This window comes from Scardinius erythrophthalmus (genome assembly GCF_964197995.2).
Source record: "Scardinius erythrophthalmus genome assembly, chromosome: 12".
Classification (NCBI taxonomy): Eukaryota; Metazoa; Chordata; class Actinopteri; order Cypriniformes; family Leuciscidae; genus Scardinius; species Scardinius erythrophthalmus.
Genome location: NC_138232.1, coordinates 3,539,632 through 3,565,705, shown reverse-complemented (window position 1 = coordinate 3,565,705; position 26,074 = coordinate 3,539,632). Strand labels below are relative to the sequence as shown.

The 26,074-nt window shown below is 40.0% G+C and overlaps 1 protein-coding gene across 5 annotated transcripts in view; it reads left to right on the top strand.

The window, feature by feature from the left end:
- The window catches only part of nav1b (neuron navigator 1b), a 91,758-nt gene that overhangs the window by 47,888 nt on the left and 17,796 nt on the right, over nt 1-26,074 (top strand). For 2 of the 5 annotated variants that reach the window (XM_081381647.1, XM_081381644.1), the window contains 13 exons: nt 6,933-7,656; nt 8,746-9,150; nt 11,655-11,696; nt 11,779-11,933; nt 12,017-12,181; nt 12,863-12,912; nt 14,931-15,008; nt 19,040-19,123; nt 19,627-19,662; nt 20,368-20,479; nt 20,574-20,695; nt 22,735-22,895; nt 22,995-23,157. In XM_081381647.1, coding sequence (XP_081237773.1) covers nt 6,933-7,656; nt 8,746-9,150; nt 11,655-11,696; nt 11,779-11,933; nt 12,017-12,181; nt 12,863-12,912; nt 14,931-15,008; nt 19,040-19,123; nt 19,627-19,662; nt 20,368-20,479; nt 20,574-20,695; nt 22,735-22,895; nt 22,995-23,157 — 2,297 coding nt within the window. The remainder of the gene's footprint in view (nt 1-6,932; nt 7,657-8,745; nt 9,151-11,654; nt 11,697-11,778; nt 11,934-12,016; nt 12,182-12,862; nt 12,913-14,930; nt 15,009-19,039; nt 19,124-19,626; nt 19,663-20,367; nt 20,480-20,573; nt 20,696-22,734; nt 22,896-22,994; nt 23,158-26,074) is intronic. The other 3 variants (XM_081381648.1, XM_081381645.1, XM_081381646.1) reach the window with 2 other exon arrangements.

Sequence of the window (26,074 nt, the reverse complement as noted above, 5' to 3'; positions counted from 1 at the left end):
GCCCTCCGCTTGGGACAGAAGATCCCTCCTGACGGGTAGCTCCAGGGGAGGCCCGTCGAGGAGAGACACGAGGTCGGGAAACCATACTCTGCCCGGCCAGTGCGGGGCTATCAGAAGCAGGCAAACCCGGTCCCTGCGAACTCTTTCCAGAACTCCCGGGAGCAGAGCAACTGGGGGAAAAGCGTACAGACGTAGCCTCGGCCACGTCTGCACCATAGCATCCAGTCCCAGAGGAGCTGGATGCGTGAGGGAGAACCAAAGTGGACAGTGAGACGTCTCTCGAGACGCAAACAGATCCACTTGTGCTTGCCAAACTCCCTCCATATCAGCTCCACCACCTCGGGGTGGAGCCTCCATTCCCCGGGCCTCAGCCCCTGTCTCGACAGAGTTTCTGCTCCTATATTCTGGACCCCGGGGATGTACGCTGCCCTGAGAGACAGCAGCTTTCCCTGGGACCACAAGAGGATATGGCGTGCCAAGTTGCATAACGGGCGCGAGCGCAAACCCCCCTGGTGGTTGATATAGGCGACTACCGACGTGTTGTCCGTATGTACTACACATGGTGTCCCCTGAGACCTGTGATAAAGCTCCTCAGAGCCCGGAAGACAGCTAATATCTCTAGGCTATAGAATGCCAGGAACGATGATGGTCTTCCCACAGACCTTGAGATGAGCGACCCTCAGGATCGCTCCCCAACCCGTGAGGGAAGCATCCGTCGTTAGCAGTTTGCGACGACAAGGAGCTCCCAGCACTGGGCCCTGGGACAGGAACCAAGGTTTCTTCCACATAACCAAGGCACGTAGGCATCACCGCGTGACCTTGATTGTGCGAAATGGGTTGCCCCTCGGGGAAAAACCCTCTGGTCCTGAGCCACCACTGCAGGGGCCTCATGTACAGCAGTCCAAAAGGTATCCCGTTGGAAGCTGCTGCCATGAGACCCAACAGTCTCTGGAACTGTTTGACAGTGAGTAGCTGGCCTAGCTTTACACTTCTCACAGCTGCCAGGATCGAAGCGTGGCGATGACAGGCGCGCCTGCATCGACACTGAATCCCAAACCACGCCTAAAAAAGTGGTCCTCAAAAATAGAGAAGCACACTCTTCTTGCCGTTCAGCCGTAACCCCAACTCTTTCATATGGGCGAGAACAACATCTCGATGTTGAACCGCCAACTGATGCGACTGAGCTAAAATCAACCAATCGTCGATGTAGTTCATGATGCGAATACCCTGAAGGCGCAGGGGAGCCAGAGCTGCATCCACGCATTTGGTGAAAGTGCGGGGTGATAAAGCCAGGCCGAATGGAAGAACTCGATATTGGTATGCTTTGCCCCCGAAAGCAAACCTCAGGAACTTCCAATGACACGGACGGATGGAAATATGGAAATATGCGTCCTTGAGGTCTATCGTGACAAACCAGTCCTCGGACCTGATCTGTGGCACGATCTGTCTCAATGTTAACATTTTGAACTTGAGCTGCATGACTGACTCGTTCAGAACTCGAAGATCTAAAATGGGACGCAATCCCCCGTCCTTTTTCGGAACTATGAAATACCGGCTGTAAAACCCGGTTTCCCTGTTGGAGGGAGGTACATATTCTATGGCCCCTTTCTCTAACAGAGTGTTCACTTCCTGTTCCATAACCAGAACCTGCTCGGGGCCCACCACTGTGGGCAGGATCCCCATAAACCGCGGTGGGCGTTACCAGAATTGTATCTAATACCCTTTTTCCACGGTCTGCAGGACCCAACGAGAAACATTTGACAGTAGCTTCCATGCTGTCAAAGATTCTACTAGAGGTACCAGTCTCTCGAGACTGGTTTCTGGATTTTGTTGCTGTTGAGTAGTCGGTTCGTCGCCCTGTAACGGCGCACCGGCAGGGAACGACCAAACAGACTGCTCTAGCACCCTCCTCAGAGGGGGCGGGCATCCCGAGGCCACTACGTTTCCAGGTGGACCTTGAGATATGTGCTCGCCGGAGACCGCTGCGCCCTGTAACACCGGAGGCGGCAGGGTTGGCAGAACGGTCCCCTGAGGGCACCGAAGAGAGACGGCACCGTATTTTTCTCCTGCTGTTGAGCAGTCGGTTCGTCGCCCTGTAACGGCGCACCGGCAGGGAACGACCAAACAGACTGCTCTAGCACCCTCCTCAGAGGGGGCGGGCATCCCGAGGCCACTACGTTTCCGGGTGGACCTTGAGATATGTGCTCGCCGGAGACCGCTGCGCCCTGAAACACCAGAGGTGGCAGGGTTGGCAGAACGGTCCCCTAAGGGTACCGAAGAGAGACGGGCACCGTGAAAAGAGGTGTTGACCGCTGCACTTCGGGGGGGGGGGGGGACTACCCTCATTGTCCTGAGCCCTCGAGCATCAGGACAAAAAATTTACTAAGAGAACCAGCCTCTCAAGACTGGTGTAGATGTTACTCGAGCGACCAATTCAGTGCCCTGTATGGCGAACCGGCAGGGAACGACTGAACTGACTGCTCTAGGACCCTCCTCGGAGGGGGCAAGCATCCCAGGACCACTACGTTTCCGGGTGGACCCTGAGATATGTGCTCGCCGGAGACCACTGCGCCCCGAAACACACAAAGTGGCAGGGTTAGCATAAATGGCAAAGACATCGTGTATAAACACACGCGGAATAAGCCTTGCCCACCAGAGATATTTTTTTTTTTTTTTTTTTATGTCACTCTGAGGGGCTTATTTAGGCAATGCCGAAACACTTAGGGACGATGCTGTTGCTAGAGAGAGATAGCTCGCGAGCGTCTCTCCCACCTTTGGCATCTCCTCATAACCATGTCTCTTTAACCAGAAAATAGAGGAATAATCAGTGGCGTAGGCAGAAATTGTATTTTGGGCGGGCCAGTGAAAAAGTGAGTGGGCCAATAGTTTTTCCTAGAAAAAAAATTACTTAAATAATAATTAATAAGTAAATAATAATAATATATTAATAAGCATGGTTTGAAATGAATAACAACACACTCCCCAATTTCTGTTAAATCAACCATATACAATGCAGCCTGGTGGAAATTAAGCTTTTGTGCCAAAAAAATTGCAACTAATTTAAACTAAACAATGTACAGTAGGATAGCCTATAAGGCATTCAGCTATACAGTACACAACACACCAGTAACTTAAGGCGAGACAGGTGAATAGGGTAACATTTTAAAATAATAGATATTACCATAAAACTTCCTCAGTTATTCTGGAGAATGACAAACAACTAATTTTGAGAAAACAGCATTTAAAGATTTGTAATGTAAAAAATCATACTTTTTAGCAGAAACAACTATTTACAGACACAATATCTTATCAAATCATCAGCAGCAACAACAATACAAACCACCTAAAACACATCAAAACTTATAACACAGCATTTATGGCCAACAACTGAACAGAACCCCAGTCAAAAACAGTCAAAAACACACATCAAAATGTCAGAGCACGTCACGTGATGCATCTGAACGAATCACATTGTCAGAAATTGATATCAGCCAATGAGATTTCGCTTTTAGAGTTAAATGCCCCATTGTACTTTCACGATTGGTTGCTGATTAAAGGAAATTACCATATTTGGTTCCGACAGCATTGTGTACAGGAGAAAGTAGAGAGCTTTTCAACGGTGTTTGTGTTATGACAGGTGCAGAAAGCGATCGCGGTGCAGCATATTGATTAACAACGCCAACTTTTGTTGAATTTAGGAGAAATATACAGACGCAAATAGACAAAATGTAGTAAAATAAAGACCTAAATGTGTATTTTGGATTTTTTTTTTCACCACAAGTCTGAAATAATGCATTGAAGAAGACAAATAGCCCAAAATCTTAAAATTGACCAGTGAAAAAAAAAACCCGATGTTTTTGCCGTGTCTCGCCTTAAATCACTTCACGGGCAAAAATTAAGGAAATTAGTTAAACAACTGGCCTACCTTTGTTGTTTTCATTCTACAAAACAAGATGCAAGTGCCTGGGTTTAGTATTAAAAACAGAAATGATCTCATCATAGTCCAAAGAGTCACAGTTATTTTTCAAAGAACTAAAGGCCGCCAGAGCCCGCCGCCTAGAGAGTCTGCCTGTCGGACTCGGAACCCCTAGCAACCAATTACGTTCCGGAGGGAGGCTTTCACGCATTTTATTCGGAAACAGAATTAAACACACACACCAGTCAACAATAAATCAGGTTTATATTAATATATTTTCTTAAATACATTTGAATAATAAAAATAAACTAAAAATGTATTTTGATCAAACTTGCCTGGGCGGGCCAGTGAGTTATGTGGGTGGGCCAGTGCCGCCCTGGCCCATTACTGGCTACGCGCCTGGGAATAATCAGATATATGTGGAATTAAACACTCTATATGACACTGGTTTCTCCCACGATCTCGACACCTCAGTATGGAGATCGGGAAAAAACGGCAGATTTCGGCGTTGTGATTGTGCACGTGAGGGCAGGAAGCGTTCGTCAAGTTTATTATTTATTTATTTATTTGAACGAACGTCCTGTTTATAAGATTGCCACACATACATAGTCTATCGACTGCTATTGTCACTACATCCAGCAATTCTTCAACATTAACAACATCCAGTTCCTCAGAACTGGACAATTGCAGTGTTTGTGTAACCATCAGGGGGGAAGAAACCGCCGCGCGTGCTTCCGCACCCTGATGAGAAACACCGGGTCTATCAGGCAAGGGCTGAGATAAGGCAGAGCCCGTCTCAGACCCCGCTGATAGATCCATTTGCGAACCCCAGGACTGAGATCGCCGCTGTGCCTCGGCAGCAGCGGGACCCGAGCCCTGGGGAGCGCGAGCTTCCCGGAAGAAACTCAGCCGGGATCGGAGCGAGCGCATGGACAGCGCCTCACAATGCACACAAGCCAGCACCCTCGAGTGCTGACTGGGCATGCTCCTCTCCCAAACAAACAATACACAGAACGTGAGTGTCCCTACCCGTAATAAAAACGCGGGCAGGGATGCACACACATTCTGAACTGATCGCTGGATTGCATAATGTGACAGACAACAATAAATAGACAGAGACAAGATTTCACATAAAGCGCTACTGAAGACACAGAAGCTGTCGCTCTCTGTTTTCAAGCAGGCTTTATAGTTTCCTGGTACGTGACGTCACCCGCATCTGACGCTCCGCCACGCCATTGGACTGATTTTACATGTGCTTCAAGACATCATCACGCAAAGCGTTCCCACAGCGTCAAACTCGACGCAACGCGAGTTCCCTTGAAAGGGAACTGTTCTTTTAGATTGTAATAATAATATTTCACAATATTAGTTTTTACTGTGTTTTTGTCTAAGTAAACGCAGCCTTGGTGAGCTGAAGAGTCATTAAATGTTTTTTAAAACAGAACTGTACTGTGTATAAAAGTATTGCATACTGAGCACTCTACTATATAATGCAGAAGTGGTAAAAGTATGTTAGCATGCAGTTTGGGAGCCAGAAAGTGTTCATTTTGAAAAGTAAATCAACTGTTTTATCATTTCAAACCCAACAAATGTGCTTTTAAAGTGTCGTCAGTATTGGTTCAATCTCTTCTATCAGTAATAATTAGTCAATTAAACCTCATTAGCAAGTTCACATATTCTTGGTCACTGTTTTTGAGTGTAATATTCAGATGTGATTCGTGTTGGTCTCGTCTGACGAGTCACACGTTCAGCTGAGTTTATATCTTGTGTGGGCTGAGACGCTCTTTATCTTTGCAGTGTCTCTAATTAAATGCAGATGAGTGCTTGCATCCATGACTCACACACTGTAGATTTAAGCCACAGAAACTTAACCATGGCTTCAATCGGGTTCTCTCCATGACTTCATCTGATGTCATACCCCCAAGGCTTTCCTACTCACCTTTCAAAGACACGTATCTGACTCTGACCACACGAAGAACGTGTGTCATCCTGGTTTTGGTCATCAACACTGATTCAGATGTCTGTGTGTGTGTGTGAAAGGAAATTAAACTTTATTGATGATGTGGTAATTTCCCACAGAAAAGTGCTGTTGTGGTATCATGGTATCAGATGGTAATATCAGGGTATTTTGATGTATTTCACAGAGCTGAATGATTACCAATTCATTTATGTGGTTTTAACATGACATTTCAGGAGACTTCAAAGAATGCAATGGATTATTTCCATCCTTGAGGAAGATTTTTTTGCTCACAGGTTGCTCTTTCATAGTTTATGAGAGATAATGTAGTATGAACATCTCGGGTTTCTGGTTTTGGCTTTCATTGGGGTTTGGTGTGTTTAAAACTGTTTTTTAAAGATATGATGTTATTGTTAAATAAAACTATTAAAAACTATGTTTATTAGTTGAAATATAGCTGGAATAAAATATAAATATTAGATGAAAATCTTCAACTTAAAAAAAAAAAAAAATTTGCCTTGGCAATAACTGAAATATGTTTAAGTATTAAAATGACAAAAATTACTAAAACATATAAATTAAAGCGAAATGGAAATATTAAAAAGCTATAAAATAACAAAAGCACGTAACAAATTGAGACAAAACTAAGACTAAAGGAAAACTGAACATACTAAGAATAAAAGCTAATTCCAAATATTAATAAACACTATAATACTATTTAAAGAATATTATAATTACTTGATGAAGAGATTTGATTAGTTAAAAATATTGTAGATTTGATTGTATCTTTATGGATGCAATAGAACCAGTTCTCATGTCTTAGATAATATGATTTTAAAGAAATATCTCTGAAATCACACCAAAGCACATAAAAATACCAAAAAATATTCGATGAAGTGAAATTTAGTCATTCACCACTAATATTCCCCTCTGTATCTTCAAACACGTCCAGATGTGTGACACCAAACGTTGATGCTCAAGGGTTTAAATATGCACATGTACATGAGATATGATGCGATGTTGTCAGTTTTAGTGACTGTTTCCTCTCTTTCTTTAAAGTCCCCAAAGGAGACTCAAAGGCAGTTGACAGGGTGAAAATGTCAGTGAAGGCAACGGGTCTCCAGCGCTCCCGCTCTGATGCCGGCCGGGAGAACGCCGAGCACCGCAAGCCTCCCTCAGGTCTGGTGAAACCCTCCGCTGGCGGCTCCTTCGGGTACAAGAAACCCCCGACCACCGGTACCGCCACTGTCCTGACAGCAGGAGGCGCCACTATCACCAGTGGCTCGGCCACTGTGGGCAAAACCCCAAAGTCCTCGGGCATCCCCATCAAACCCGTCCCAGGTGGAGGTGTGCGCAAAAACAGCTTTGATGCCAGCGGCTCCGAACAGGGTTTCCTTGCGCCCAACGCTCGCGGTAGCATTCAATATCGAAGTCTTCCACGGCCTGCAAAATCCAGTGCTATGAGTTTAACCTCTCGCCCTGTTAGTGGCAGCATTGATGCCAGCCTCCTCACTCTGAAACCCGTGCCAGCTTTGCCCAACACCATGCCCACCAGAGGAAAAGAAGGAGGCAGCTTTAAAGCGGCTTGTCGGCCGAGCTTCACAGGACCCGTCAACCAAACGGATCGTGAGAAGGAGAAGGAAAGGGCCAAGGCCAAGGCGGACCTGGAGATCAGCTGTCTGAAGGCCGAGAGCTGTGGAGAGACTGTGGAGAAGATCCATCGAGTGCGGAGGACGAGCTCCAGTAAATACCCTGAGCTGAGCTCTCCGACCTGCACGCCAAGGTACGGCATGTGCAGAAATACCATACGTCAAATAATATTCATTGTTACCATTTCATTTGTAAAGTAAAATAAAACATATTCTTTTTTTTTCTTTTTTTTTACTATAAAATAGAAATAAATTACTTAATAATTTGTTTAATTATATATATATATATATATATATATATATATATATATATACATATTTTAATTATACACTTATATATATTTAATATATCTATATATATATGCTTCAAATCTATGCTTATTGAATTATATATTAAGTATTATTAAACTATTCAATGAAATATTTTGGTTTAAATTTTTCTTTCATGATGATTTTGTTTGTCCTAAATTATTTAGATATTTTATGTAATTATTTAGATATTTTAAATTATTTATATATTGTTTTGTATTATATATTATGTATTATATATTTGTATATTCAATTAAATCAACAGGTATAAACATAAATATTTATATTTTAAAATGTATATTTTTTATGTGCTACACAGCACCCCATTCCTTTGAAATACAAACAATATTTTTAAAATATTGTGTATTGATTATTATGGTTTGTTAATTATTTAAATCAATTCTAATTGTTACAGCTAATGATTCTGATCTGTGGCTTTGTGATTTAACAAATGCAAATTTATTTAACAAATCATAACAATCAATTTATGATATTTTAAAAATATGTTGAATATTTGAATAATTATTCAAATAATAATTAACACATGGTAAATTATGGCTTAACTGCACTTTAACTGCATTAAGTGACTCAGGTAGCTATTAAAAATAAAAATAGGGGAAAAAAGTGTTTAATTTAGTAAATTAAGCAACTTTAATAGCCAACTTTTTTGGAGGAAATATTCTGCTGATGCCCTGTGTGTTTATATTACGCAAGTTATGCTATTCAATTATTTAAAAGCCTTTCTGGAAGCGGACATAAAGAGCCTTTGAGGTGGATTTTATGGTTGGCAGCGTGTTCTTTATTTAGTTCCTTTGGATGCGCTGAAATCCCTCGGCTTCATGCGGTGCTTGACTACAGAAGGTCTTTGAGTTCATGACGTCACTGATGCTGATTTGGTGCTTTTACTCGAACAGGTTGCTGAGCAGTAAGTCTGTGGTTCAGCCTCCCAGCCTGGCTCTCCTAGACAAGGTCAACTCCAACAGTCTGGACTCCTGCATCACCATCCAAGACCTTCCTCCAAAGATCCCTCCCTACTCCAAGCTCCAGGACCTGGCGGGCTCCCGCTTGCCCCCTCGACTCACCCCGAGCCCAGCGCCGGTGCTCCACATCGACTCTCCCAGCTGTTTCTCAGGCCAGGCTCTGTCTGTGAGCAGTTCCCCGATCCTCTACCCGAAGATGTCCGGCCTGCACCGCAGCATGGAGTCACTGCCTCTTCATATGAGTGTGCCCTTGAAAACTGATCTGGGAGACCGGGAAGAAGCCAGGAGTACTGGGACGTGGGGCGCGGGCAGTCGGACCTCCATCACTTTAGGCGACAGGTGAGTTTGGGCTTGGCTGGTTTAACTGAGCAAAGTACAGCAAAACCGTGATTTCATATAGAATAATGAATGAATTAAAAAGAGCAGCATAACTGTCACCAGCATTGCTTTTAAGGATGCTAGTGTGCAGGCCTCACTTAAAGTGCCTATCAAATCAATATTGTGGCTTTTAATCCATGCATGTTAGCCATTTTTTTTCAATTATGAATTAATATTATTATTTTAACATATTTCGTAATCGATAATATTATCATGTTAATTAAAATTATTTATCTTATTATATATATGTATATTTTATATATTATATTATATATAATGTATATAGATATATACAATTTTATAATACTTTAATAATATATATATATATATATATATTATTAATATAATATATAATATAATATATATTCTCAATATATATTCAATATATATATATATTATATATATATATACATTCTCAACCTTCTCAAAATATATATATATATTGAGAAGGTTTAGAATGTATATAATATTTTATACTGTATATATATATACATTCTCAACCTTCTCAATTTATATATATATATTTATATTATATATATATATATATATATATATATATATATATATATATATATATACAGTGCCTTGCGAAAGTATTCGGCCCCCTTGAACTTTTCGACCTTTTGCCACATTTCAGGCTTCAAACATAAAGATATAAAACTGTAATTTTTTGTGAAGAATAAACAACAAGTGGGACACAATCATGAAGTGGAACGAAATTTATTGGATATTTCAAACTTTTTTAACAAAGAAAAAACTGAAAAATTGGGCGTGCAAAATTATTCGGCCCCCTTAAGTTAATACTTTGTAGCGCCACCTTTTGCTGCGATTAAAGCTGTAAGTCGCTTGGGGTATGTCTCTATCAGTTTTGCACATCGAGAGACTGAAATTTTTGCCCATTCCTCCTTGCAAAACAGCTTGAGCTCAGTGAGGTTGGATGGAGAGCGTTTGTGAACAGCAGTTTTCAGTTCTTTCCACAGATTCTCGATTGGATTCAGGTCTGGACTTTGACTTGGCCATTCTAACACCTGGATATGTTTATTTGTGAACCATTCCATTGTAGATTTTGCTTTATGTTTTGGATCATTGTCTTGTTGGAAGACAAATCTCCATCCCAGTCTCAGGTCTTTTGCAGACTCCATCAGGTTTTCTTCCAGAATGGTCCTGTATTTGGCTCCATCCATCTTCCCATCAATTTTAACCATCTTCCCTGTCCCTGCTGAAGAAAAGCAGGCCCAAACCATGATGCTGCCACCACCATGTTTGACAGTGGGGATGGTGTGTTCAGGGTGATGAGCTGTTTTGCTTTTACGCCAAACATAACGTTTTGCATTGTTGCCAAAAAGTTCGATTTTGGTTTCATCTGACCAGAGCACCTTCTTCCACATGTTTGGTGTGTCTCCCAGGTGGCTTGTGGCAAACTTTAAACGACACTTTTTATGTATATCTTTAAGAAATGGCTTTCTTCTTGCCACTCTTCCATAAAGGCCAGATTTGTGCAGTATACGACTGATTGTTGTCCTATGGACAGAGTCTCCCACCTCAGCTGTAGATCTCTGCAGTTCATCCAGAGTGATCATGGGCCTCTTGGCTGCATCTCTGATCAGTCTTCTCCTTGTATGAGCTGAAAGTTTAGAGGGACGGCCGGGTCTTGGTAGATTTGCAGTGGTCTGATACTCCTTCCATTTCAATATTATCGCTTGCACAGTGCTCCTTGGGATGTTTAAAGCTTGGGAAATCTTTCTGTATCCAAATCCGGCTTTAAACTTCTCCACAACAGTATCTCGGACCTGCCTGGTGTGTTCCTTGTTCTTCATGATGCTCTCTGTGCTTTAAACGGACCTCTGAGACTATCACAGAGCAGGTGCATTTATACGGAGACTTGATTACACACAGGTGGATTCTATTTATCATCATTAGTCATTTAGGTCAACACTGGATCATTCAGAGATACTCACTGAACTTCTGGAGAGAGTTTGCTGCACTGAAAGTAAAGGGGCCGAATAATTTTGCACGCCCAATTTTTCAGTTTTTTATTTGTTAAAAAAGTTTGAAATATCCAATAAATTTCGTTCCACTTCATGATTGTGTCCCACTTGTTGTTGATTCTTCACAAAAAATTACAGTTTTATATCTTTATGTTTGTAGCCTGAAATGTGGCAAAAGGTCGAAAAGTTCAAGGGGGCCGAATACTTTCTCAAGGCACTGTATATACATCAATTGTGTACACTTATACTCCTGTACACACTTAATGTTTCAAATGAGCACAATAAAATATTAAAAGAATGCTCATGTCATCTGCTGTGAGCCAGTCGCCCCCTACTGGCCAAAGAGCAAACCATCTGAAAGAATAAACTAAAGACGAGTTAGACTCTCAGATGGATTGTGGACTGGATATCAGTGTAATGCTAACAGTGCTGGTTTGGGGTGAGGTATTTATATGTGCTGCTCTCTACCCCTCCCAGTTTACAAACTGATAGGAACACCTTACCCAAGAAAGGATTCAGGTACATTTATTTAATCTAAAATGAGCTAGTACAGCAATGCGATGTAAGATGATTCTGACATATGTCACACTGTCTTCCTCAGTCGCTATGGCAGCGGTCAGTCCGATGGCGAAGGAAGGGAACGCCGGCATTCCCACACCATCACTAGCATGACGGATGCGGAGAGCCCGCCTCAGCTTCCTTCACCCACACACGTGACACAGCCCTTCCTAGGGAAAACACCGCCAACCAACGTGGGTAAGTGAAGTCAAACACCTTCTCATTTTACAGGTAAGTCCTGATCACATGACTGAGATAAATCACCTTGACGTTCTCCACAGTGGCGCCAATCCCGAGTTCCCAAATCACACGATCCAACAGCATCCCAGCGAATGACATGGGCTACGAGCTGTACGGGACCTCTCCTCTGGGCAGCTCTCTCTCTCTGGCCGACCGACCGAAGAGCATGATGAGATCCGGATCCTTCAGAGAGCCGAGTGAAGACGGTGAGCCACAGGAAATGTCCCGTACCTGTCCCTCAATTTGATTGGACGTGGATAAATGCTTCACTTTGCTAATAAACTGTTCAAATGCATGCAAACATAAATACGAAGTCATTCTAACTTAAAAGTGTTACCTGTTGCTTTTAACGGGCATAGAGAGTTAAACCAACCTGTTTTTTAATCTCATTTTTACTAATAGCTCAATAGCAGTGTTATTTTATTTTTATTTTTCTACTATTTTAGTATTAATTTTGAAGTTTTCATTTTAGTTTTAGTAACTTTTTTTTAGGTGCTTTTGCCATTTTTATAAAAACAATGTAATGTTCTATTTAGCTATTATTTTCTATTTCAATTTTTTTTGTAGTTTTAGTGCTGAAACTTATTTCAGTTATAAGTTATAAGTTAATAAGTTTATATTTCTCATCAAATATTAATATTTTATTTCAGCTTTATTTTCAATTACCAACACCAAACACTGTTCAATGGCCAAACAAGATATCTAATGAATGCTTGCAGTCATAAAATCGAAACGATTCTTCAGTGCATGTTATTCTAAACGTCAGTGAAGTCTCTACGTGTTTCATGTGAATGTATAACATGTTTTAAAGAGTAATTGGTTGCAAACAGCGTTTCATGTTGACTTCAGTTATAAAGCAAAAATGCATTGTGCTCTCTTTCTCTCAGTTCATGGATCTGTGCTGTCTCTGGCCTCAAATGCCTCATCCAACTATTCTGTGAGTAGAAACTTATGAGGATGTTGAAATTGGGTTGATTTCTGTATTTGTTCAAATGATGATGTCGAATGGTGTTTAGATCCTCTATTGGTCAGAGTTTGTTTTTTGTTGCTAAAATAGAAAAAGAAAAATTCCCAGCTCAAAGTTAATCAACCTTGAACTTTATCATATAGATAAATCTGAAAATTCTACACATTCATATTCTTATGAATGAAATTGGATGCAGCACAACATCTGATCTGACTGGCCCTTTAATTCTTGCAGTTTCTCTTAAAGGGATAGTTCACAGAAAAATTAAAATTGTGTCATCATCTACTCCCTCATGTCGTTCCAAACCCGTAAGACTTTCATTCATCTTCGAAACACAAATTAAGATATTTTTAATGAAATCTGAGCGATTTCTGTCCCTCCATTGACAGCTACGCAACTACCACTTTGATGCTTCAAAAAGTTCATAAAGAGATCATAAAACTAATCCATATGAATAGAGCGGTTTAGTCCAAATTTTCTAAAGAGACTCGATCACTTTATATGATGAACAGATTGAATTTAGGCTTTTATTCACATATAAACATTCATCAACTCACACATCAGTTTTGGTAAACGGAAGCTCAAGCATGTTCACTTGATGTATGAGAATCAATGAGGTTCATTCTCGTGTTACGCATCATGTTTGAGCTTCAGCAAGAACCAATGAGGTTCATTCTCGTGTTACGCATCATGTTTGAGCTTCTGTAAGAACCAATGAGGTTCATTCTCGTGTTACGCATCATGTTTGAGCTTCAGCAAGAACCAATGAGGTTCATTCTCGTGTTACGCATCACGTTTGAGCTTCTGTAAGAACCAATGAGGTTCATTCTCATGTTACGCATCATGTTTGAGCTTCAGCAAGAACCAATGAGGTTCATTCTCGTGTTACGCAGCACGTTTGAGCTTCAGCAAGAACCAATGAGGTTCATTCTCGTGTTACGCATCATGTTTGAGCTTCAGCAAGAACCAATGAGGTTCATTCTCGTGTTACGCAGCACGTTTGAGCTTCAGCAAGAACCAATGAGGTTCATTCTCGTGTTACGCAGCACGTTTGAGCTTCAGCAAGAACCAATGAGGTTCATTCTCGTGTTACGCATCATGTTTGAGCTTCAGCAAGAACCAATGAGGTTCATTCTCGTGTTACGCATCATGTTTGAGCTTCAGCAAGAACCAATGAGGTTCATTCTCGTGTTACGCATCATGTTTGAGCTTCAGCAAGAACCAATGAGGTTCATTCTCGTGTTACGCATCACGTTTGAGCTTCTGTGAGAACCAATGAGGTTCATTCTCGTGTTACGCATCACGTTTGAGCTTCTGATGTGTGAGTTGATAAATGTTTATATGTGAATAAAAGCCTGAGTTTAATCTGTTCATCATATAAAGCGATCATTTCTCTTCAGAATATTTGGGCTAAACCTTCTCTTTATGAATTTTTTGAAGCGTCAAAGTGGTAGTTGCAGAGGGACAGAAATCATTCAGATTTCATTAAAAAGATCTTCATTTGTGATCTGAAGATGAATGAAAGTCTTATGGGTTTGGAGCGACATGAGGGTGAGTAAATGATGGCATTTTTTGGTTGAACTATCCCTTTAACGCACAGGCTTTTTCTCCTCTCTCTTTCCTGTCCTTGCTCACCTTTCTTGGTCTTTATCTCCATTTCTGTATCATGTACTCTCAGACTGAAGAGAGAATTCAAGGAGAGGTAAGGCTTTTCTTATGACGCTGTTGTCAGCTTGTCCTTATCCTTTGCTTCCTCATATTTTCTGCTCAAGATATAAAACATTCATATTCACGTTTGATAGTCTGATCCACACTGCAACTCATTCTGGCCAAGAACCAGACATGTAAAACAACCAATTATAGTTCTCTTTTTTAAGTGATTCTTATACTAATTTCAGTACATTTTAAGCTTAAACCATCTTTTGCTGACCATAAATATCTGTTTTGAAAGTACTATAGTGCTGAATATGTATTGTTTTCCATCTCAGCAAATCCGGATACTGAGGCGTGAGCTCGAGTCGTCTCAGGATAAAGTGGCCAGCCTGACCACACAACTCTCAGCAAATGTACGTGCAAACACACACTATACACACACAATTGCAGATTTTAAAAATGAGGGTTATTTTACTGCATTCTATTTTCTTGGTATTATTTTCAATTAATACATTTACAACGATCTCTTTATCACATTTCTCTGTTTTTTATATTATTCATTGAAAATGTTCAAATTTGTTGTTTTATTTCATATTTTATATTATATACAAGTCACATTTATTGTGTCGAAATAGCTATAGCAATTTGAGTCTTTATACATACTAGTTATAGTATACGTACGGTATAGTTCGCCCAAATAAGAAAATTCTGTCATTATTACTCACTTTCACGTCGGTCCAAACCCTTAAGACTTTCGTTCATCTTCAAAACACAAATGAAGATATTTTTGATGAAATCTGAGAGATTTCGGTCCCTCCACTGACAGCTAAGCAACTACCACTTTGACGCTTCAAAAAGCTCATAAAGAGATCATAAAACTAATCCATATGAATTGAGTAGTTTAGTCCAAATTTTCTGACGAGACTCGATCACTTTATATGATGAACAGATTGAATTCAGGCTTTTATTCACATTTAAACATCCATCAATCAAAAAGATCTTCATTTGTGATCCGAAGATGAACGAAAGTCTTACGGGTTTGGAACGACATGAGGGTGAGTAATTAATGACAGAATTTTCATTTTTGGTTGAACTATCCCTTTAAATGTCCATAATATGTTGTCGTAGCTGTTTGTTTATCAGACACTCACATCACCGGCATTTCTATATTCTACCACTTTTCTAAACTTTTCAATAATCATTGCTTGTTTCCCCAGTCAACCCAGGATTATTAGTTCATTAACGAGTGTTGCCATGCAATGTTGATCTTTATAATCACACTATTTCTAGTGTTTTAAATCCAGCTGTCTCTGGTGTCAATAATTGATCACTTCTCACGGCAATCTCCCACTAACCTGCTTTTCAGCTCACCCTGCAGTGATCTGCTGCTTCAGCAATACAGTCACACACTGTAGTGACACTCACATGAAGACAGGATTAGTTTTCCCAGGGTGATTCCAACAGGATTAAAATCACAAAGTACATCTATAAAGCATGAATTTACCAAATCACCTCAGGGAAAAGTAGTCCTGTCTGAGTAGGGCTCTACATTGTGCTTTAAATGTGTGGAAACCGAAGGTGAGAATGCTCCTGTAAATCCCCTCCAGAGGGCCCTGTTTCTGATCCCGGTGCATATATGAGTGAGTGTGTGTGTGGGACGGAGAGTTGTGGCCCTATAGTCCTAACAGCGCTCTCCCTCTCTCCCTGGCTGATGTCCTCTCCGGCCTCCGGTGACGGACTGGTTCCTGGGGTTTCTGGCTGTTGCAGGCAGGCCAGGTTTGTTGGACTGTCACTCGCTGTTGCATGTGTGTGTGTGTGTGTGTGTGCTTCTCGAAGGCCTCCCTGCCCTTAGTGTGGCGCTGACTGATGATGTGAAGTAGGGCTGGGTACAAAATATCGATTTCTCGATTTTAATCGATTCTCATTTTTATGAACCGATATCGATTCCTAAGTCACAAGAATCGGTATTTTAGTATATGCTGTTTTCAGATGATGAATGAACAGAACATTGTATCACGCCTCCCATCCAATAAGTCGCGATAAGCTTGTATATATGCGTAAAACAGTATAAAAAAGTCAGCTGGATGTCCTACTACTTCTGCTGAGGTTCTGAAGTGCGCATTCGATGGACACTTTACTATCCCGTGATATGTTGATTGTAGCCAAGTTTTATTTACACAAATGTAGATTTGTTAAAGTTTCTCCATGTTTTGAGGCATTTCAATTTTTTTATTTTAATCCAATTTAAAAAGTGCCTTAAAAGTCTCTAAATTACTGGCAACATACAGTATATGGATTAACCCCCCTGCAATTAAATTCAATTTAATCTGTGAGTGATATAATTTGCCTTACATGTCTTGGTATTATTTTCATTTTTTATTTATTTATTTTTAACGGGAATGAAAGCGAATGCATCTCTTCACTGGGTTGTAGTGTTATTTCATGTGTTTTTTGGATTGTTCTGCTGACGAAACACTGCAAAAATATCTTTCAGAGAAACAAAAAATCTTTCTTTCAGACAAGTTGACAAAAAAAAAAGACTATATGAGCTGTGGAAAACTAAATGTGATCTAGGAGCTTTATACCGCTTTTTATAGCGGATGCAATTAAAAACTATCCCTCACTTTCATACCTGAATAAGGTCTATATGTCACGTAATGTCACATTTAGTTAGGTAAAAAAATAACTCTAGTGAGGCGCATTTTGCTAAATATATGCACCATGTTACATATTCATTATGTTCTTCATTATTTAATGTATGATTGAATAAATCCGTCAAGCTTTAATGACAGCCACCATTTAAATGTTTATAATTTAAAAAACTAATTTAAAGTAGAAACATAATTATGTAATTATAAAGTTAATATTATAACTTTATTATGAAAATCTTCCTTGTGTGTCACTTGTGTTTGTAAACAAATCAGTTAATATTAACCTTCAATATTATAGTAATGTAGTGCCAACTGACACCCAGTATACTGTAGTTTACAGCATTAGTTGAGATTTTTTTTTTCATAGAGAAAATTTGCCATATGTTATATATTTCCAAAATAACTGATATCAATTGAATTTAAACGGATAGAATTGCAAGCTTGTGAATCGAAATCAAATCGTGAAATTTGTGTCAATGCCCAGCCCTAATGTGAAGTGGAAGTTATTTGGGTTTGCTCTGTGGCTTTTTAGGGGTCATCTGACCTAATGCTGATGATGTCATAGTGTTGACCCTGTGTGCTGAAAGTGGGAACCGGAACCGAAAACACTGACATAATATCAAATGCAATAATTGAGGATTAAAAGTTGCATTTGCTTATTTGAACAAACCCATAACCAAGAATCTTAAATTTTGTGTGTGACTTGTATTGCATCATTCGTGCTTTGTATGTCCACCCAGAACATCTTTGAAACCACTTACAATACCCTAGCAACTGCTTAACAACCACCCAGAACACTCTAGCAACCTAGAATTAATGTGCTAGCACACCTTAACAACCACATAGCAACACCCTGGAAACCATTCACAACAACCTAACACCATTTAGCAATGCTCTTGCAACCACTGAGCAACACTCTATTAACCACATAACAATGCCCTGGCAACCATTCATAACACCCTAGCAACCACATAGCAAATCCAACGCACTAATAACCACTCAGAACACACCGCATAGCAACACCCTAGTAACCATACCGAACACCCTTGCAACTGCATAGCAACATGGTAAAAAACACTCAGCACAAGCAAAAGCATAGCAATACAGTGGCAACCTTCCATAACATCCTAACAACCACTTGGCAACCATTGAGAACACCTAAGCAACCACCGAGCAACACCCTGTTAACCACATAGCAACTATCCATAGCACCCTATCAACCAATGAGAAAACCCTGACAATTGCATAGCACACTAATAATGACCCAGAACACCTTAGCAACCACATAGCAATGTCCTGGCAACCAACCATCACACCCTAGACACCGCATAGCAAACCTTTAGCAACCTTGAAAACACGCTATAGCAACCACCTAGAAACACCCTGGTAACCAGCCACAACAGCCTAGCATGACGCGGGAGAGTTTTTCCAGGAAATGTAAACGTGTAGTTGTGATGCAGTAGCATGCGCAGCCGGAGTCGGAGTGAGAAGCATGGTGGATATTGTATTTTTTATCAGGATGATTCCATAGTCTCGTTCACACACACTCTCTTCTGTAGCGTGTGTGTCGTCATATGGCAACCTCATGTTTATGTCAATTCCAGCCTGCAGGTCATCCTCTCTTCACCCTCCATCCATCCATCCATCCATCCATTTCAACAGCTGTTCTTGATTCCCGTCCTTTCACGTCACTCCCGTCCAGATGGAGACACACGCATCTGAGTGTGTGTGTGTGTGTGTGTGTGTTGTGTAATGATGCAGTATGTCAGACACTAACCTGTTCCTGTCTGCAGGCCAACCTGGTGGCGGCGTTTGAACAGAGTCTGGCCCTCATGACAGCACGACTACAGAGTCTGTCGGTCACTTCTGAGCAGAAGGTCAGTTTACAGCAAGGCTTCAACATGGGGGGGGGGGGGGTGTTTTTGGTCTTTTTATTTAAAGGAATTAAATGATTAAAATGTGTTTAAGGGAATAAATAAAATAAAAAAGAATGTAGTTATTAAGTAGCCTCATCAATTTAAACTATTTGCAAATAATATGTAAGGAATAACTGACGATGGGTCATTGAATTATTAGAAAAAGAATGCATTATTATTTATTCTGTATTATTTTCTAATAATTAAACGGTCCTGAGAACATTGTTCATATGATGTATTTCAAGATTTTGTCAGGTTTTTGTCATTAAAACGCTCCTGTGTGAAGGACTAATTACTTACGCATCTCATCCCACGCCTCCGTTGCTAATTCCAAAACGTCATTTTAGAGCTAGTAACGGAGGCTTGAGGCTTTGATAGTAGACTAATGCAGTTATTAATGCAGTTATTAGAGAGGGAGAGATTAAGCGTGTGTAAATTACCTGAATCTGTGCGTCTCTCAACAGTGTTCGGGCAGCAGCGTCTCTACTAATAGCGAAACTGTAAGTTTATCTGCTTCAAGAACAGTGCCGTTATTACCTCGCTAGTGAGAAATGCCATGTAGCTTTTAAGTTGCTAAACTATTTTACTGATAAAAGCGCAGTGCTAACAACACATTTCTGTGTGAGTGTGTGTCTGTACTCTGTGTGTGCGTTTGAGCGGGAGAGAGAGGCTATGTGGTTAACGTACATAATAAAACTTAATTTTGTGGGGAAATAACATGGGAATAATTCGTTTTATTCTATTGTTAACTATATGTATATGCATGGTCAGTGTCGTTGTGAGTTTTGGTTCTTTTGCTGTTGTAGACTGTAAAGACCTTTTGAAATAACTGAAATCATTTGGCGAAGTGATATGGATCTGTAATGCGGTCAAGACCTGCTGGAACTACTTTAGCCGTGCGTTTCCCTGACAATAACTGCACACCTTAGAACGTTCGTCAGCCAATCAGATTCAAGCTTTCAACAGGCCTGGATTATAATTTATTTTAAAATATGCATAAATGTACCTTTACCTGGAGTAATGATGCTGAAAATTCAGCTTTGATCACAGATATAAATTACATTTTAAAATAGATCTAAAATCGATAGAAATTAGTTATTTTAAATTGTAATAATATTTCACAATATCACAGTGTATTTTTGATCAAATAAACGCAGCCTTGGTGAGTAAACTTAAGTAAGTTTAACTTTGCCTTGTAATTTCAGGATTCTGAGCTACAGGACCTGAAGGAAACCATAGATATCTTGAAGACTAAGAACACAGAAGCCCAGTCCCTCATGCAAGGGGCCCTCAATACCGCCGACACCACACCCAAAGGTTTGGAAGTCTGAGTTCAGAATGATCAAGATTTGCATTTACATTTAATCATTTCATGCATAAAGCTTTTGTTCTTCTTATATTTTTCTCCCAGAGCTGCAGATGGACCGGCAGAACTCGTCTGAGAGCATCTCCAGTCTGAACAGCATCACCAGTCACTCCAGCGCCGGCAGCCTGAAGGAACAGGAGGCCAAGAAGAAGAAGAAGAAGAGCTGGGTGAGGAGAAGGGAATACCAGTCCAGACTGGTCATTTATGGGATATATGTCTATATACATTATGTCTAATGGATAGATGGCCATTTGTAGCTTGAATGTGCGAGGCTTCCAATGTCATTTGCTTCGTTATTGTAGCTGTACAAAAACATCTGTTTGATATTGAAAACTAGTATTTGTGGTCATATTATTCAGATTTATTGTCATAATTATAGACACACTGTTTTGTAATTATAACGCAAATAGGTTTACCGTTTACTGCATTACTGTTATTCTTCTAGTTATTTACCTATAAGCGACAAATGAATTTAAATTGTCGCACATTCAAAGAAAATAGCTTACGAGTTGCAAAATAAGGTGGATCGCTGGTCCAGCAACAAACTCAAAACCAGTCTGGCCACCTTAAACTACTACGATCTGTTTTTTTCCAGCAGGGATAAGATGTTTTTGTATATTGTTTATGGTTTTTTTGTAATTCAGTTGTTTATTAACATGCATCCATTAGCATTAAGGGTGTGTTCACACTCGGCATGTTTGGTTGGATTAAAACGAACCCTGGTGTAATTGCTCTGTTAGTGCGCTTCTCCCTTGGTTCGGTTCGTTAAGACATATGTGAACTGCAGTCGCGCTCGGATCCGCACCAAAACCATCGCTCTGAGACCGCCTGAATGAGGTAATAACACATAATAATAATAACTCTGGGGTGGTTCACTTGAAATATGAATGCAACACGGACCAATACACGTAAACAAACCAAAAATGGGACATGATATCCCAAAAAGGACAGAATGCTTAAAAATACTTATTTTTTTCTCATCATAGTGCCGATGTTTCCCATCACAGTTCAGTACAGGCATCAGAACCGCGTCTCCTCACTGCAGATCTGTGTGTGTGTGTGTGTGTGTGTGTGACGGAGGGATTCCTGGCGCTGTTTTGACTCCTTTACTCATTTTATAAGCTCTTCATGAGTTCTCAGCTGGTCTAAATACCATCATCATATGTAGCTACGCACATACAACGAGCGCATTTATCCCAGAACACAGCATTGTGAAATATACATTATAAAAGCCGACCAATCAGGTTGTGAACATATCCCTATGTTTTTAGGTTCAGTATCTTTAGGTTCAGTGTTAAAAATGCCATATGTAGTATATTATTTTGCTATCATCATGGGAACAGCACTGTTCCAACATTGCAATTGAGCATGACTGTGATCTCTTTCCTATGCTTCCCTGCTCCCTATTTTAAAGGTCTACGAGGTGAGTAATTTACCCAGCCCACCCCATCCCATCCGCATCCATCACATCAGCATCTAAAGAAACAATCAATATCTTCATCGTTTATGTATTATATGGACATAAACTCAGTCAATAATTCAGAAAATTATGCTTTCAGGTTTAGAATCTGCCATATTTAATGGATGAATGTGTGTTTCAGTAGTATGCAATACAATATACAATTATTAGACATATTGACTGAAAATCTTAGCACATGATGATCCAAGTGTCCTACTACTCTCCATCATTTCATGCATTCTTCAACTGGTTGATTTGTGCTTTGTGAGTAACACTGTCATAACTAATGCCTGAGACTTCTACTGTGAACTTTTGCAGGGTAAACACCATATTATTAATATACTATTTATTTCTTTATGCCACTATTATATTATATATATTCTTTATACTACTATTTATTAATATAATATTTATTATCTATTTATAATATACTATTTATTCATAATTTAGTTTAGTTTAGTTAACAACAACACTGCTGAGAAATAGACATGCATTCAGTTTGATATGTGCTACTGTACTAATGCTAGTTAAATGCTTTGCTTGAAAACAAAGAGCAAAAACTAATTCTTAAGAGTCTTAATGCATACGCCATCACAAGCACTTGAAATCATATACATGCCTGTCACGAATCCAAACCATCTACTACACTAACACTTTATATTTATATAACACTTTATATTTGTTATGAGACAGACTCAATATAAATGAGTTGCTTTTGTTAAACTTTGATTTCTCCTCCACATGTAGTTGCGGAGCTCCTTCAACAAGGCCTTCAGTAAAAAGGGTTCCAAAGCTCCATACGCAGATATAGAGGAGATCGCAACCCCGGTCACATCCGCCCCATCTTCACCCAAAATACACCATATTGTGGACAATGTCCCCGCAAAGGCCTCAACTTCAACATTAGGGTAGGACATGCAACGGTTGCCACATTATGAACATCATGTCTTAAGTGATGATTTGATATATACATCATGTTATGTAAGCTTTACTTGTGTTCACGGCAGATCGTGCGAAGGGCCTGAGGAGACTGAGCATGAAGAGAAAGTGGTGTCAGTGTTACGCACTGAACTATGGGAGAAAGAGCGCAAGCTGACGGACATCCGTTTGGAGGCTCTGAGCTCCGCACATCAGCTGGAGCAGCTTCAGGAGGCCATGACCAACATGCAGGTGTGTGTGTGTGTGTGTGTGTGTGTGTGTGTGTGTGTGTGTGTGTGTGTGATCCGATCCGAGTCATTGAATACTGAGTATCTGCCAATACAGAGTCACGAACAGAGTTAATTAGGGGCTCAAATGTAGAAAAAGAGCATGATTTCAGTTAGGGGAAGAGCTTTTGGCTTGTATCCTGAGACTATGGAATGATTTTCCGGACTTTTTTCAAAAGGAATTGCAAATTGTATTTGCAATTGCGTTTTCAAATTGTGGACGCATAAAATGTGACATAATCCAAACGCAAATGCAAATCGCGCATTACCGTTTGCATTTTCGTTTAAGCGAACGCACAGTGACTGCCAAATTTAAAATGGAAATGCAAAGTCCGTTTGCAACTGTGTTTCCCATATCTTACGAGTCTTGACCCTGTCATATTTAAATAGCAATTTCAATTACCACGTCTGCTTTTTCACTTTCTCAGCGTCGCGTATGTAGCCAGCCAAAACTCAAATGAAATCGCAATTCCCTAGTATTTCCATTTCCGATGCCTTACACGGAAACCTGTCAATCAGCGTCAAGGGTGGGATTATGCTATGGGGCGTGTTCGTGTTGGGACGTGACGTCACTCACAGTCGACGGTTAAGAGGTGATGCCCTGAACAGACAGATGCCGATTTACTTTAAACAATGGAGTTGGTGAAATTGTGGAGGACCTTATGATGCTCGCGCAGCAAGTTGATGACAGTACATCCTCTACAGATGTAGGTAATGTAACAAAAGTCACAAAATTCCATGACACTGAGATAAAGATTTGGTTTTGGTTTAGTTTAAAATGAATATTTCTTAAACCCTCATGTTGTCTTTGGGTTCTGTTTGGATCTCATTTGATATTTTCCCCCCATTCAAAAAAACATATCTCCCTTATCTCAGTGTCATGGAATTTTGTGACTTTTGTAACATTATTTGTCTAAACACACAAAAAAACCTGGGTTTGATTTAACTGGTCTGAAAGTAGCCTATGTATAATCTTGTTTTTGTCCATTTCACAGTTGAGATTAATTTAAAATGATTAAATCCCACATAAATCTAAACAAATTGACTACACCATAAATGTAAAGTGGAACAAACATTCTCTCTCTCTCTCTCTCTCTCTCTCTCTCTCTCTCTCTCTCTCTCTCTCTCTCTCTCTCTCTCTCTCTCTCTCTCTCTCTCTCTCATAATTATCAGGCATAATTATCAGTGAACTTGATAAATGTTGCAGATATGTTTTACTATGCATGCAAACAAATGCCTTTAAATGCGTGCAAAATTCAGAATAAAATGAATGTGCAGCAATTTGTACAAATAGAGAGTCTGTATACTATACGTGTTGTAGCCATTAAATAAGCTCATTTAGTTTCATATTTGTTAAAATATTATAATGTTATTTTTTCATGTTGATTATGAAAAGTGAACCGCACGAGTAAGATAGGATGCGCATATCGAGAGATGTGGGTCAGACATGATTTTGACCACGTTTTGTTTTGTAGAAAGCCTTTTTCGTTTTGTATAAATTGTATCTTAATTTTAATATTTTTTTTTATCAACCAATAATTTTTTTATTGCCTGGATTTAATAAATAAGCAGGAAATATAGCAGACAATAAAATCATGGATGACCGCTCATTGCATTGCTCGTGATCAGGAGCGCATCTCATCCTAACTTAACGAAACTTAACGTATGCCTCACAGACATGAAATATATCTTAAGCCCAAAATGTCTTTTTAACAATTTAAAACGAAAAGAAAAAGGCTACTCTCTGATTATGTAATCCATGATGTGCATTTCTCTCTATAGGCGCGTTCACTATATGGAGATCGTCAACTTCATCTTTACAGCTGTTGTTGCTGTTAATAAACTAAAAAAATAATAGGCCTATAATTGTATTAAACAATACATTAAATTAAATTGTAATTGTATTAAAAAAGCAGCAAAACATATCCGGTTTGTTTTTTAAACCTATGCTATATGCATTAAATTCAGGTAGGCTAGTTAGTTGCTGTCCTCAGTGGCGCAGAAAAGCGCTGAAACGGAGATGAAGGGGAACCGTTTTTTTTTTTTTTTTGGCTTATTTTAACTGGCCCATCCAGTTTTCTGGAGGCCCACCTACATTCAAAATCCTGCGCCGCTAGTGACACACACACACACAGGTTTAACTGCAACAGACAGCATTTTTATTGAATTTCGCAAATTGAGAACACTTATTTGAAAGGGTGAGAGCTAGCACCGACACTCATCTCTTGTGGTATGTCCAGTAAAGGACGTCCAGGTTCTTTAGTTGTCCTGTCCTTCACAAAAGCCTAGCTACTTCACTGAGGTTGGCGAAGACAACATTACTGATGTTGCTGTTGGTCAAGGCCACGAAAACATTTAACTTATCCAAAATGAAATGGCTTCTGAGTAAGAGGACATCTGTAGAGGATGTACTGTCATCAACTTGCTGCGCGAGCATCATAAGGTCCTCCACAATTTCACCAACTCCATTGTTTAAAGTAAATCGGCATCTGTCTGTTCAGGGCATCACCTCTTAACCGTCGACTGTGAGTGACGTCACGTCCCAACACGAACACGCCCCATAGCATAATCCCACCCTTGACGCTGATTGACAGGTTTCCGTGTAAGGCATCGGAAATGGAAATACTAGGGAATTGCGATTTCATTTGAGTTTTGGCTGGCTACATACGCGACGCTGAGAAAGTGAAAAAGCAGACGTGGTAATTGAAATTGCTATTTAAATATGACAGGGTCAAGACTCGTAAGATATGGTAAACACAGTTGCAAACGGACTTTGCATTTCCATTTTAAATTTGGCAGTCACTGTGCGTTCGCTTAAACGAACATGCAAACGGTAATGCGCGATTTGCATTTGCGTTTGGATTATGTCACATTTTATGCGT